This window comes from Erigeron canadensis, chromosome 6 (assembly GCF_010389155.1).
Source record: "Erigeron canadensis isolate Cc75 chromosome 6, C_canadensis_v1, whole genome shotgun sequence".
NCBI classification, from domain to species: Eukaryota; Viridiplantae; Streptophyta; class Magnoliopsida; order Asterales; family Asteraceae; genus Erigeron; species Erigeron canadensis.
In genome coordinates this window covers 39,135,322-39,151,156 of record NC_057766.1, presented here as the reverse complement: position 1 = coordinate 39,151,156, position 15,835 = coordinate 39,135,322, and the positions used below count along the sequence as shown (strand labels likewise).

Genomic DNA, 15,835 nt, shown 5'->3' with positions numbered 1-15,835 from the left:
AGAAGAAAATAAAAAGATTGAATGGGAACATACATTGTTGTTAAAGAATAACGAAGAATCAGGGGCACGTGAAATATATGCTGGTTTGAATTGAATTGAATATGGATATGAAAAAGGGCGAAAGAGATGGAGATTTTTCGAAATTTTGATAATTAAAGATCGATTGCTAATTATTATTTTTTTAAAGTATATATATGCTATTAAACGTGCAATATATGAATATATTCGTATTGAACTATCGTTTGGTTTAAAAAGAATTTGGGTGATATAATTTGCAGGTGCGACATTGATTTGATATATATATATATATATATATAGGTTTACGTTAACTTGCATGAGGGGGGAAGCCATCTTATTTTATTTACATAAATAAATATCTTACTTAAATTAAATAATCTAAATTATAGCTTTATTCATGGAAACATAGATTTTTTTGGAAGGAAATTTAAATAAGGAGGGTTTTGATGGTCTAGTTCCGGAAGCCATTTAAAAGTGTTTTTTGCTGTTATGTATTTCAATCATAATTTTACACAACTAGCTAATAACTCGGGTTCAACCCGGCTTTTTAATAAAAGTTTTGTGATATTAAGTTACCTCGATATCTAAGAACTATGAGATAGTTCAATCATACTCAAAATCTCGAAATAGTACACATTATATTTTGAATATACGAGTATGGTACCTGAGCAATGCAGCGACAGTGGTGGGGAAGACGGTTTAGTGGTGTCGGTGATAGTACTATTAGTGTTGGTGACGGTGTCAAGTGGTGTAAGTTGATTTAATCGTGATAGTGAAAAATTTTTAGAAGATGAAATAATTTTTATAAAGGAGTTTAGATATAATTAGCTTATTAACCCGCATAATATGTAAATACTTTAAAAATCTATCACGATTAAATTATTTAAATGATGAAAATTTAAAAGACCATGTATAAATGGTTAGAGTTTTCAAAAGAAAATTAGAACTAATTTTATTTTTTTTATAGAGAAGGATATCATAAATAACAAAAATGAAATAAATTTAAAGAAGGAAAGTTTGGTATCATGAGTAAATTAAATAAAAAAAAAAGAAAAAAATAAATTAGACAATTACATATTAATTTACATTAATTTGGTTTATGTTAAAAAAAAAGACATAAATCATAAATTAAATAGAAAATATTTTAAACTTTAAATATGATGATGTCATAAATCAAAAAGATAAAAAAAAATAAAATTGAAATAAATAAATGTAATAATGACAAGTAAGCATTATTTAAAAAATAATGATGTCATAAAAATCTTATTTTATTTATATAAGAGATAAACCTTTGAAAGAGACATTATAAGTTTTTAATAATAAGTTTATTTTTTTTAATTATATTTCTAATAATTGATAGTTTTAAACATATTTGAAATTGGGTTACGAAAGGCAATGAGACATATTGAGATCCGAGTATATAATACGTTTATTCAAGCTGTTAGACGTACGTGTCAATTCATTTATGACTTAAACATTTAGAGTCAAAAAAGGCCCAAATCCAAACTCGATTATTAACATCAGATTATTATTGCTTTAGAATTGCCGGAAATATCAAGCAAAAGAAAGTCGGCTAACCATCTGAAAAACATAATTTAAGAGTTAACTCTTTAAAAAAAAAATGAGTTTGAGAAACATAATGTCTTTTCAACCAATGACTTTGAAACTTACCATCAATGGTACATATACATATGTGTGTATTTTGTTTGTGAAAAAATAAAGTATATAAACTACTATATGCTCAAAGCGATTACTCAAATGGTAGCAAAAGTCTGATACTCTAATCTACTTGACACTATTTTCAACTTTTGCAACACTGTCCAATGATAGACTAAAAACAACTGATACCAAACCATCGAATAAGTTGAGAAGGCATGAACCTTCAATTTGTAATAAAGAACCAGAGTCCGTATCTACTACTATATGATGACTCAAAATGAAATATAAGTAGCTAAAATAGGAATCACAACCATCAAGGGAAGGCATTTCAATTCCAAAAACATATTATAAAATCTCAAAACACAATGATGGATCATGGATATATGACCATCTTTAGTGTTGTACAACAATTTAAGCACAATGATGGATATATGACCATAAACGTTTGGAGATTTATAATTACGTTCCCGGTATTGAACTACCATCAGGTGATTACGAAATTAAAACTTTTTGCCACATCCATCAGTTGATAACAACGTACACAGTCTTCAACGCCACAGTAGAAAGGATTAGCATTAAGATATCTACAGCCATATCCTTTAAGATAATCATGAGGAAGCTTTAAATGTTTGATCTGCTCAGAACATCTTTTTCCAAGGTCCCTTAAGATCAATGTACCAACACTGATGTAAATCAAGTGATTCAAGGTGATGACAACCATCCAGAATCGCCTTTAACCCGATATTCGTCATGGAATTTTCAATGAGTTCAAGCTGTTTTAACTCAGGTAGGTTTTTCCCAATTGCTACAGCTAACTCATTCCTGGGATTCATATGATCCATATCATTGTAAAACGCCAAAAACTCTTTTAAATCAATTTTGAGTGCTTTTAGCAGGGGACAGTGGCGGCCAGCAGCTTCGATATCTTTGCCGCGGATGTTTATTGTGGTAAGGCTGAGTTCCTCCAATAATGATACATTTTTCAAAGATTCACCCCCAAGTTCATCCAAAAAACAGACACCCTTGATAATTTCGAGACGTCTAAGTTTAGATGATCTGCTAGGGAAATAGGAAAATGGAAAGTTATCATCATTTCATTGTATATAACTCGGGACTGTTATACTTTCTATCTACAAGTACCATACAATACAGGGGTCTACCACTTATTCTACGGATCGATAGAAAGGAAGCATGTTACGAAAGGAATGCAGATAGACTTTATTACTGTAATATTTATATAGGGGCAATCAAATAAGAACAGTCTTAAAATAAGAACGGTGAGAACACTTAAAAAACATCATTTTTATGCATTAAAAGTCCATAAAACTAATATAGTGCATAATTAATTATCATTATTTAAGTGTATAGCAACACATTGGCATGTCAAAATCAAGAAAATCATGTTTTTTGTTTTGTGCATCCATCTTGGATGCATATTCTTCAAAATGATGCATCCACCAAAAAACGTAATTTTTTCGATTTTGACGGATCAATGTGTTGTTAAACACTTAAATGATGATAATTAGTTCTGCACTATGTTAGTTTTATGGACTTTTAATGCATCAAAATGATGTTTTTTAAGTGTTCTCACCGTTCTTATTTTAAGACTGTTCTCACCGGAATGTTATATATATAAAGATAGAGTTTATAACTTTATATAGGGGGATAAGATTAAAAATTAAACTGGGTATGTTGAATTACCAAATGGATTATTTTCAAGGCTGCCAACACTTACCGAAGTCCATGATGATAACCGATAAGTATCAAATTCACTAACAATATGCTATATTGATTTTTTTTTGTATTTCTTATAAAGCTGCTGATTTAATGTTCTTATAAATTACTGGCATTTTACATTGAAAATATTGTAAATATATCATTTCTGACAGAAGATGATTCGAGTTACTGTCTAGACAAAATTGGGTTTTAGAGAATAACTACCAGCTGCCAAGTTAGATTTTATGACCCTAGTGCCAAGGAAAGTTATATTCAGCTACAATGTAATTTCTTAATCCACGGCAGCGTTTTCATCATATTGGAAGCCATACTTTAAAACAACAAATAGGTAAAGAAAAATAATCAACTTTCATATCAATTTAGCACATGAGTTGAACCGAGAAGCAATAAAAAGCATATTTTAAGTGTTATTATAAGCCCATCCACAAGGTTTATTAAACTCAATATTTATATAACAATTTTTTAGTCTAAAACTTAATTAACCCATAAAAAAACATAAATTTCTGTTCGCCCTTCCTCCCTAGACCTCAAATACGTTACTAGAAAACTGAAAAATAGAATGAGGTCGGTTGCATACCTCTCGATAATATACTCAAGAAGGTCATCATCGCAAAAGTCAGTGATGGAGATATCTACCATCTGGCCTTGGCTTCTATCCACAACATGCTTACAAATTTAGTAACAGCAATAACCTAATAACAAATCAATAACAATAAACTGAAATTAATATTTCATCAACAAAATCAAACATCATCTTTAAATCCTCATCAAATAACATAAAATTCGAGTTTTGTTCATAAAAAAATGAAAATATGTAAACCTTTTGTTAGAAAAAAAAATTATATAAAAAAAAGGGTGCAGAAACATAAACAAACCTAAATTCTTCTTCGTGTTCGATCAATTCAAAGTGAAGCAGCAGGCGCGAATCAGCCTATTTAAATCAGCCTATGTGTGTGTGTTTCACTGTTTTTTCACTTTTTGTTTGTGGGATTTATGGATTTGAGACACGTGTATTAACTTATGTTGGGCTGGCCCAGCTTTATTGGACTTATTTTGTTTCTGTATTTCTTTGGTGTTCGAATGATAGGCTTAGCCGCTTAGTCCCTGAGCCTGGTTTTGAGTGGGTTCGGTTGGTTCTTGTTTTCAGGGAACAATTTAGTTCACGGAGTTTGTGAGGTAGGCGTTATCTTACCGTATTAAATATGTAGTTGATCAGTCTTTATTCGATAAGGATTGATCGAACCATATGTTTTTTACTTCAAAATACGGGATACTTGTATGTTTATATGACATGCTTGAGAGGCTAAAGAGAGTACATATCACACCTAATAGTTGTGTATATCTTATATTTTGTTGGTATTAATCCATATTGTATTTTTTGTTATTCTTATCTTATTTCTATTACTTTTCATTTTTGACAGAGGTCTCTAATCAATCTTTTTACCCGTAGGTAGATTACCTTTGGTAAATGTAAGAATGCTCATATACATACTCGAAAGGCATAACTCAGATGGATTAATTCATTCAAAGAGTACACACAAAAAGGAACGAAACATCTTTTATGCTAAACAATTCAAGCATATATATTTTAATAGTAATAATGGTAGCAAAAATGTCTAATCTACTTGTATGCTCGCCTCACAGAATCTCAAATTAAAAGTACCAAAACATTATCAGAACAAACGTTGAAAGATTTCAGATAGCGACGTATAAGTTCCAATAACCGAAGAGATAGTGCCAACCACGATGATCAATACACATAGTGATCTCTGCCAATCAAACCGAAACACGAGAGTTAAGAAATGATAAGCCATGTAACATCTGACATGTGTTTGTGGATAACATATCATGTTTATACCTGAAACCGAGTTATCTTTCCCCTTAGGATGCTCAAGTAGCAAGCACAAGGAAGAATCAATGTCTGTAATTAAGATTATCATATTAAGTTATATCAAAATTTTCGTTTCTATGGCTGTAGAATTTGATACTAGAAAGGTGTAAGTGAAAAAGATTGAAATTGGGAACAAAAATATACCACTAGCATGGTCAGTAAAGATCCGATAAGTGACATCACAAGACCTGTAAAAAGAGTAAATCAGGATCTTAGTTTTACAAAGAACAGAAAATGTATAGGTGGGTATGGATGCATCATATGGAAATTTACCGAAGAAAGGGATGGAGAGGGCTACAGCCAAAGTAGAGAAAACTAAACCCGTTCTAATCAGGAAGGAATAGTTAAAACAAGACTTATGGCCTGGTGGTATCAATTCCTCAAGACTCATAGCGACGGGAGACATGGTCAAAGCATATGTGATTCTAGTTAAGGATATACAATAAACAGATGATAGCATTAATGTAGAAATGGAGATCTTTTCAGATATACTATTCAATGATAGACAACATTTAGTTTATAATACAGAGATTTCAGCTGTAGTTCAGTCAAAAGGATATTTGGTAAACGGATTAACCACCTGCAAAAGATAAATTGTAGGATATGAGTACACATGAGTTTTGGAAGTTAAATGTTTGATATCTACGACAGTTTGTAGTTACCCTACCGTAGTCCATACAGCAATATTTGAGGCAACCAAATTTGTTGGCAAGTTAAGAGTGAACTGAGATTCTGTTGATTCTCCAAACATCATGTATCCCATTACAGCAACCGCCGCATACAGAACACCACAAATTCCAAAACTACATAAATAATAAACACTTGAATATGCATGTTAACTCTTAAACTGGAGGGTAATGGGGATGACTGCATCACAGGTACATCACCTAGTTAAGAGGACCATAGGAAATTGACTTCTTTTTTCCATTGATGTATATATATTAGGAAAGACAGCATGTCCTGAATAACAGTAACCATAAAGCCCTATAGCCACTGGGAAACTGGAGAGGTTCAACGTCTTTGTTGTTTCAATCTGAAAACCAATGTCATCCACCAAGCCAACCCAAAACAAACAAATGGCCACAAGAATTGATGCAATAACTCCTCCAGCTAGATAAAAAGCAAAGAAAAAGTTGAAAGATTCTATAGTTTTCGAGCTTTTTTTCATTTAAGATATATCATATTACTTACCAGAGATGTAACTGAGAAGACGCATATCGGTAAGGTAAACTGTAGGAAGCACGGCAATTGTGATCGTAATTGCAAATAAATAATGTGCATTGAGTATATATCCTCCAAGATTTAAATGTGCATTTGGAAACAGAGAAGATAGATTATCACTCTCCAGGATTACATATTCAACACAACATGCCTGCACCATAATAGAAGCAATCTAATAAAACTTTGAACTTAATTTAACTAAACTCGTAACAATCACTAAAAGAGAAATATGTTTTTAACTTTGAACTTTTCCCAAGAATGAAAAGATCGTGCTTTCTGTAGGAAAGTCTAAGATTGAAAAATTATGCAATTCAAGTAGGATGAGAGGAGTACCACTTATAAGAACTTGATAGTTCTACTTTTTACCAAACGTGCATAACGATGTATTGATACAATTTATTATAAAAAAGTAACCTACTTATTATGAAGACAGTTAATATGACACTAATTTGATCCAAGATAATTGATGGTTAATATTAGAAATATATCAAGAAAAAGGGTAGAATTTGGTCAATCTTGTTAAAAGGTAAGAGCAGATTACTAAAGAGGAAAACTTCCTGAGAGTAATATGAGAAACAGTAGCACAGCCAAATAAAATCTTCTCTACTAATTTGTTTGGTATGGTAAATCTAGCTAGCTCTAGTACATCATATGAAGTTAAGTCCTATGAGAACTTAGCATATATACAAATAATTGTAATTGAGCCATAATCGTGGCAGATATACTTACATATAGCTCCACATACAAAATTATCTGCAGAAAAAACCAAAATCAAGAGTTAGGATAGAACAGTTAGCAACCAGATAATATATTATACGAATATGTTCTCTTCAAGTATCTCATCAGACTTACAGAAATTATTAGTCGTCCGGTGGTGCCAAAGGCAGCTTGACCAATATCAGGATAAGTTGCAAGGTCAGGCTGACTGTCCAAGCAATGACGAAGGAGGATACCAGTGTAGAAAGAAAGGACACCAAAGAGAAATAATAACAAAAGTCCAACCCATCCTCCTTCTTTGACCGCGTATGGTGTTGAAAGAAGTCCAACTCCACATAGAACATTTACGCCTACAAAAATTTATCAGGGAAAGATTAAAAAGTTACGTGTTGGCACGTACAAGAATATGTAAATTTGAGATATAAACTCAACCATGATATGAGTATATTAAATCAGATCAAACAAAGTATCAGTTACACTGAACAGTGTGCTAAGATAGATACTTTTATAAATATTGTGGTCCAAAAATGACTCGGTCACATCTCTTTTACACGAAAAAGAAGAGACAAATATGTGATTTTTAAAAGATTTCCGTTAGCCTTCGTGACAAGTTTGACACATAAGATACAAGAAACATATTAAAGGTTGATAGAGATGTTAAGATGTTCATACTACCACCCTTAATTCGGTTGAGTGTTTCAAAAAGGACCACATACTAATCATATATATACATAAATATACATCTCATAGGATATGGTCCATATAGAGTAGTCCAAATGGGTAAATAGGGACCAAACCGGTCTTGATTAATGATTCAAGGGGTCCATCAGACCACCCTTAACCATGGTTGAGCAAATTAAAATGCAGCAATCATAAATTGTGGCCCTTCAGTACCCGGATTATAATTGCTCTACATTGGGTAAACCTAAGACACAACTAGGGCCACAAATGCTAACTTTTAAAGATGGAAATACTCACTATAGCCTTGAAGTAGACAAACTAGAAAAAGCACTTATCTTCAGGTAATACCTTAGTCGGATAGCTAGAAGACTTGATGGTCAATGTGGAACTGACGTTAACACTATGTGTATGGAAAAAGCATAATCCAAGGGAAGCCCGGTTAAAAAGTTAGTAATATAGTAAATTGCATATTTTCAATTTGCAGGTCAGAAAATAATAGTTGCCAACTATGGGTGGTATACCAAATTGCAACCTAAAAAATCTGTGGTCAACAACCATACAAGATTACCCATATACTTTCCAAAACTATGTTCTTGTTAGATTTATCAAGCTAGTTATTAGGCACGGTTCCACTCCCAGATTTTATAATATAGCAACTCCCATCCATTATCTTAGACATATGAAGTATTAAATCTAACAAGTGTATGATAATAATACTTTAGTAATTTAGTATGTGTCAAACTTCAGATGCTTATTGTTATGCACGTATCAAATATATCGATCTTATGTAAGTTGCTTTCAAGGTACTCATATCAGAAAACAAAGTTTTGGTCATGCGGCATACCATTAAGCACAGATTGACCAAATGAGCTCTGGTTTGAAAGCGGAAGTTCATGGGAAGCCTTAGAAGATTTGTGAACATGTGGCAACTTCTTGGCAGATGATCCTCGTCGTGGAGGGAGAAGAGAATGAGAACTACGCCTTTCTTGTGGCTGCTGCTGGTTGTCTGTTGATGCCAAGAGAGGTTTGCCCAAAGTTGGAAGTATCTCAGGAGTTTGTCTTCTTGTAAGTGTTGAGCCAAGAAATGAACTGCCTAATCGCGACAAATTAGGCGTCCCCAAAAAGTTCAAGCTTGGCGATGGTACACTACTGTAAAGATCGATGGATTGCCTAAAACATCATCATATAAAGAAAATTGTTAAGTGTCCACTTGTCTTCCATATCTAAGTACTTTCCAGTTTCCAACCATATAACATATGTTACAAATATATCATCATCACCCCTAGTTTCGCGATCATGTTAAATAGTGTTATCAGACAATGCAAAATATACAAACCAAAAACTAAAAAATAAAATAAAATAAAGAAAGTAAAGCTGAGGATTTAACGTGGTTATGACCTATCAACGTGATGAGTTAAGTCCACATGCAATAACCAAAATGATCTTATATGAATCTTGATTTCCCCATATTAACTTAATAATAACATGACAAAGGAACATAATTCCGAATTCCTTTTCTCCAAATTCTGTGAATTCGGCGAACCAAACAGCCCCTAACAATTTAAAAAGTTGGGGACTTTTTTGAGGTGGAAAAGATAAAGTAAGAAAAACAAGATTCAAGATTCATAAAAGCTTTTTTCTGATATATACTACTGTACTTTCTAAAAGCAGATTCTTAAGAAAGAAATCAAAACAGAATCTACAAAAGTGAGATATATATATACATACATACATACAAACAGTAGCAAAATATAGTATGGTTTATGGGAGACATGCCTGTAACTTTGAGGCCAAGAAGGGTTTAAGGAGCTAGGCTTGCCCTGATGACTATGAGGGTCATCTTCTTCCGAATAATTCGAAAACTCGGAATCATTCCCATCATCTTCACCTCTAATGGAAGGATCTTTTTCTTCATCTTCATCACTCTCAATGAAAAAAGCTTGCTCAGATTCTGAATTCTTCATTTTTCGTGTTTCAACAATCAGCAGCCTTCCTTCTCTCTACATATATTATATACATGGAAATAAAATAAAATATATATAATATGCATTAATTATAAGAAAAGACCAATATTCCTTTATCAGTGTGCAGATCTACCAGAATATTAATATGGTATAAATTCAAGCATTGACTCCTTAAAATCCGGATTAAAGTTAGAGAATATACTACTGTAATATTTAGCGAAATTCAAATATATACAGAGCAAATATATAGATATGGGTTCAAATATATATATATATATATATATATATATTCTTACCTTTTATATATGTGGCTGAGCTGGTAAAATTGAGGAAAGAAAAAAGAGTCAGAGAGAAAACAGATCAAGAACAGAGGATGCTCTGTTTCTTCTTGTGCTTACTGGGTCGTTTAGTTTTATATGAGAAATTCGGCTGCCTTTTATAATAATGACACACACACACACTCTCACACACAATACACACAGTAGTTGTGGGTTCTCTGTGACATGTGATTGTATAACTTACGGAGAAGAAGACAAGATGTGTATTTTCTTGTGATTGGTGGGTTTTTTTTTCTTTGTCCGAATTTGTCGTTCATAGCCCCTTTGGACTACTTAAAAATGTTTACATATGAAAAATTATATTTCAACTTGTTATATGTTATTTCGACTTGTTATAACAAAATCTATATCTATATCTATATAATTATATATAATTATAATTATGCGTCTTATTCATAACCATCAAGGGTACGAATAACAAAATCCTCTATTGTTATATGTAATTTTGACTTGTAAAAATGTATTTCGACTAGTAAAAGTGTGATCACGTTAGGATTTTGAAAAGATTTTGTTGAGATATTGGCTTTTGCGGTAAATGCGTGATGGTTAGATTGCTATGCACATGTTAAAAATTGTTTTTAAAGATATATGATTATTTGGATATTGACTTTATTTTGTGGTTAGTATCGATATCAGCCAAAAATATAGCAATGTATGCGTTGATTAGTACTTTGATTTTATTCAAAAACATTGTGAAACACATGCTTATTTTGGTTTAGATTAATGAAAGAAATATAATTAAAAGCACATATTAATTTTTAGGATTTGTTTTGTTTGTAAATTAGATTTGAAATAAGTTTGTTAAAGCCTAAAGGGACGTATATTGTATGTTATTATGTTATTATATCACAATTAGACAAAAATGTCTATTGCTCGTAAAATATTAATGTTACACACAACTTGCATGCTCATGAACGGAATAAAACATGATTATAAGAAGATATGCTTTGTGGATCCCTTTGCTAAATCAAGTATTTCCTAGATACCTTTTATGTGAGATCGCGTTGTGAATATCAATCAAGTTATAAAGTTTTGATCAACGATGATGGATTGGTTATTATACATAAACATAGATAGTGTACATTATTATTACTTATATAGGTTTAACTATTTTATAATGGCACTCGCGCAATATGACGGTTGTTAAGGTAACAGCGGTGGTGCAGTAGGGTGACTGCGGTAATGGTGGCAACGAGTGTTGTTGGTGATGATAATGGTAAAATTGTAATAGAAAAAATATGGAGCGCTAAATGTATAATTTTTACATTAAATAATCATTCTGGTTCTCCTTTCATTTGAAAAAGAGTTTCAAAAAAATTACTTTAAAAATGATTTAATTACGCTTAATGAACACCCTCGTATGGAACTAGTTATTAAAAATTAAATAACCTAATATATTTTTTTTTAATTAACTAATTTACGTCTTAAACTTTATCTTATTAATTTACTATTACTTTTACATCATTTTTATTTACATCAAGGATTCCACACCATTTGACATTGTCACCACAACAATATTTGCTCTCATTCACCACTCGTAGTCGACACCATCATACCCTCGTCACGGCCACCCAACATAAAATATTTTATCATATATTAATATTAAAAAGCTTACTTAATATTATACGTCACTGAATTCTTCAAACTCAATATCAGTTAAGGTGATATCCATCAATTAGATGTAAATAAACATCCATCAATTAGATGTAAATAAACAAAGAATATTACAACAATGATACGTTTAATTAAGATAAATGATTAATGCTTTTAATATATAATTTTTAAGAAAATATTATACGACCACGACAAATAACACATTAAAAGATGAAATTTAATAAAGAAAATCAGTAAATTATTTTTGCCACGAAATGAAAATATTAAAAAATTTATCAAGTTATCTTTTAGAAAATATATCATTATCTTTTTAATTAAATTGACTAGTTGAGTACTACTACTAGACTATTAAACTAAAGACTCTTGGTGTCCATGATAGGACAATGTGCACCAACCATTGGATACGTGACATGCCGCTATTTGCTAATCCGGTGGTCACCTATGCTTGTAATATGTTACTCATATGAATATGTTGTCAAGTTGAAAACAATTGCATAGAGAGAGAAAGAAACACGAAATTAAATTTGACAGATCAAGACGTAGAATGTGAAATATCACATTCTTGAAAACCTATTGAATTTTCCAAGATTTGCTTATCAATATCGATTTTCCCCTTCACATGCCAATCATCATCATGACAATACAGTGGCATTAATATAAAGCGTATATTTTAGGGGAAAAAAATATTTTATATTACTCTTTTAGACTACCCACCTCAGTGAACCAATCCAACCCAATCTTCAATTAAAAATTAATTTTTCTCTCTTCCACCTATACAACTCAATCTAACTCAAATTTTCACTATCATCCACAACCTAACCTAAACCAATTTTTTATTATATTAAAACTAGCTAATAACCCGGGTTTAACCCAGACATATTAATAATAGTTTTAGAAAAATGTATCTTCCCTATTAAAGTTGTGATAAATGATTAGATTTTTTAAAAAAACAACAACATTTTTTATACAAAATTTACATCATATATAATAAAAATAAATATAAAATAAAGTTTAAGAAGGAAACTATTTATAACATCATAAGTAGGTTAAAAAAAAAAAGAATTAAGCTTTAAGAAAAAATTGTGAAGGTGACAAATAAGTTAATCTTATAAAATGCTTATGTCATAACAATCTTCTTTTATTATATATAGAGATGATTTTTACTTTATAATATTAAAACTTATTATTATAATCTAAAATAAATAAATTACTTTTATGATAGTTACCTAAAGTATCACAAAAAATAATTAAAAAAATACAAATTTAGTAAATTACAAATATTTAACATACATTAATTAAACATTAAATAATTAAAAAACAATCAAAGTTACAATTTTAATTATTCATTATAAAGTTTTTGCCATACATTCTCAATTAGGTCGTTTTTCAAAGCGATATAAGTTTCTCTATTACGAAGTTGTGCCCTATTGGTCATATAACTAGATATATAAGTCTGCAATCCGTTCAGTAGATAATTAAAAAGGTTCTTCATCGTCTACCAACTTTTGGATATTGTTCAACCTTTTAATAACTCTACCTTTCAATAACTCTATAAATTCAAATATCACAGAAAATGTCGATGGTGGTAATAAACGTACTATCTTTATATAAATAAATTTTCAATGATTGATAGTAACCTAAGTCAATAAAATGTTATCTATGTACATTTACAAATGAGAAAAGAAAATGACTACTCCAGCCGTAACATGCATAAAAAATTATATTTTTTATATCAAATCTATCTTAAATTTATGATAAAAATCACCTTAACAACAACCCATATAGTTCTTTAAAAAAATACATTGACATTTTATGTCTTAGATTCTTTTATTAATTCCAGATTGTTAGACGTCTTTCAAATAAAATATTCAAGGTGATGAAACGCTAACACATTATTTTATATATATATATATATGTATATATATATATAGTTATTGAATGTATGAATCATTTCGAATATTTTGGTATGTTTTGTGTATGGGTTCCATTTTATGTAGATTAACTAAATTATGCCTCCAATTCAATTTTCATATCGAATTTTTAACTATATATGATAACAATATCTTACAATAACTAAAATGTCATTTAATAAAGATTATCTTTATATATAATAAAGAATGATTGTTTTTTAAACTATTTTTAGAAACAATTATGATGTGTCATGTCTACAAATTTTTTCAAAATGTTTTTATTCTATTTATGATGTCACATTTAGTTAATAATCTTTTTAAAGATAAATATCCCATTAAATATCTTCAAAATGTTTTATTTTATTATGATGTCTACAAATTTATTCCTTCATTAGAAACAAAGTAAATTATTTTTAATATAATATGATGAAAAGCCTTTTTATGTTTTGTTAATGCAATAAGCACTACAAACAATACTATATTTGTTCACACTTTTAATGAGTGTGAACAAATTAAAATTTTTGACCTTTTTTTGTGTGTAAAAATACATAGAAATAAAAGTGTGTATAAATTTGTTTACACAAAAAAGTAATTTTTTTCAAAATGTTTTTATTCTATTTATGATGTCATATTTAGTTAATAATCTTTTTAAAGATAAATAGCCCATTAAATATCATTATGTCTACAATTTTATTCTTTTATTAGAAACAAAGTAAATTATTTTTAATATAATATCATGAAAAGTCTTTTTTATGTTTTGTTAATGCAATAAGCACTACAAATAATACTACATTTGTTCACACTTTTAATGAGTGTGAACAAATTAAATATTTTGACTTTTTTTATGTGTAAAAATATATAGAAATAAAAATGTGTATAAATTTCTTTACACAAAAAAGTGTGTAGAACTAAAAGTTCACACTTTTTAGTATAAATTTTGATAATTATTTTGTAACACCTCATTTGTCCACGCTTTTGTAGTGAGGTACTAATATTTATAAATTATTGTGTTAATCAATTTAATATTTCCAAGCCGAGTTATAATATATCAATAACAAAAATTATATACACTTTTTAAGATTATTTTTGCTTTTAAATTTTAGTTAAAATGTCCGGGTTGAACCCGGGTTGATTAGCTAGTTAAGTATTAAAGCAATATCTTCGACATGTTAAATAATTTAATATTAACATATAAAGCTAAAGAAAGTAGTTAATTTAGGGTAGCAAAATGTGAAAGTAATCTAAGGGCCGAAAAATCATTTAAGCTTTTCATCTATGGTTGTGGTTTTTTTAGAAAGCATTTTAGGTGGCTGGTTTAGGATTATTGGGAGATACATAGCCTTGATGAAATAAAATACACCACTAGTTTTTCAACCCTTATAATAACTACACTAATTATTATATCATTATATTTACATCAATGGCATACACTACTCCCCGTCACTACTACTAGTCGACGCCACCACCTGTCACCACCGCATTGTCACCACCGTCGCGGCATTACGCGGACACCATGATAGTTAACTTAGTACTCCCTCCGTCACATTTTAATTGTCCTATTTTGACTGGTCAAGTCCTTTTCTTTTAACTTTGACCATAAATATCTTTGTTTATGTTATATATTAGTTGATGAAATTAGTTATATCTATGAAAAGTATATTTAAACTCAATCAATTTATATATGTTATATCAAGTGTTATATAACACAAACAAAAATATTTACGGTCAAAGTTGAAAGAAAAAATCTCAAAAAGTTAAACCAAGACACTTAATATGGGACGGAGGCAGTATTACACAAATCACTACAAATTATATTACAATTATCCACACTTTTAGTTAAAATTTTATTCACGCTTTTATGTGTGTTAAATTATATTTAACTAAAATTGTGTAAAAAATTATCCATATTAAAAATTGTGGTATTAGAAAAGTTTACACTTTTCAGTGTCAACTTTCATATTTAATTTGTCATACCACATTTGTCCACACTACATTTTTAGTTAGTATGAACAAATATGGTGTAACAAATTAAATATGAAAGTCTATATTAAAAAGTGTAAACTTTTAAAATATCACAATTTTCAG

At 29.9% G+C, this 15,835-nt stretch overlaps 1 protein-coding gene and 1 pseudogene across 1 annotated transcript; both read right to left on the bottom strand.

The window, feature by feature from the left end:
- Positions 1–2,001: 2,001 nt before the first annotated feature.
- LOC122602524 lies at positions 2,002–4,169 on the bottom strand (annotated as a pseudogene).
- A 734-nt stretch (positions 4,170–4,903) lies between these two features.
- Positions 4,904–10,309, bottom strand: LOC122602960 (amino acid transporter AVT1C-like). The gene is made up of 13 exons (XM_043775576.1): positions 10,185–10,309; positions 9,701–9,924; positions 8,769–9,094; positions 7,379–7,593; positions 7,256–7,279; positions 6,497–6,677; positions 6,193–6,415; positions 5,973–6,108; positions 5,866–5,885; positions 5,579–5,724; positions 5,450–5,493; positions 5,273–5,335; positions 4,904–5,183 (listed from the first exon to the last, which is right to left on the bottom strand). Exons 2-13 carry the CDS (start codon positions 9,886–9,888, stop codon positions 5,088–5,090), a joined length of 1,662 nt encoding a protein of 553 aa, XP_043631511.1. The 5' UTR covers positions 9,889–9,924; positions 10,185–10,309; the 3' UTR covers positions 4,904–5,087.
- Between the last annotated feature and the right edge of the window lie 5,526 nt (positions 10,310–15,835).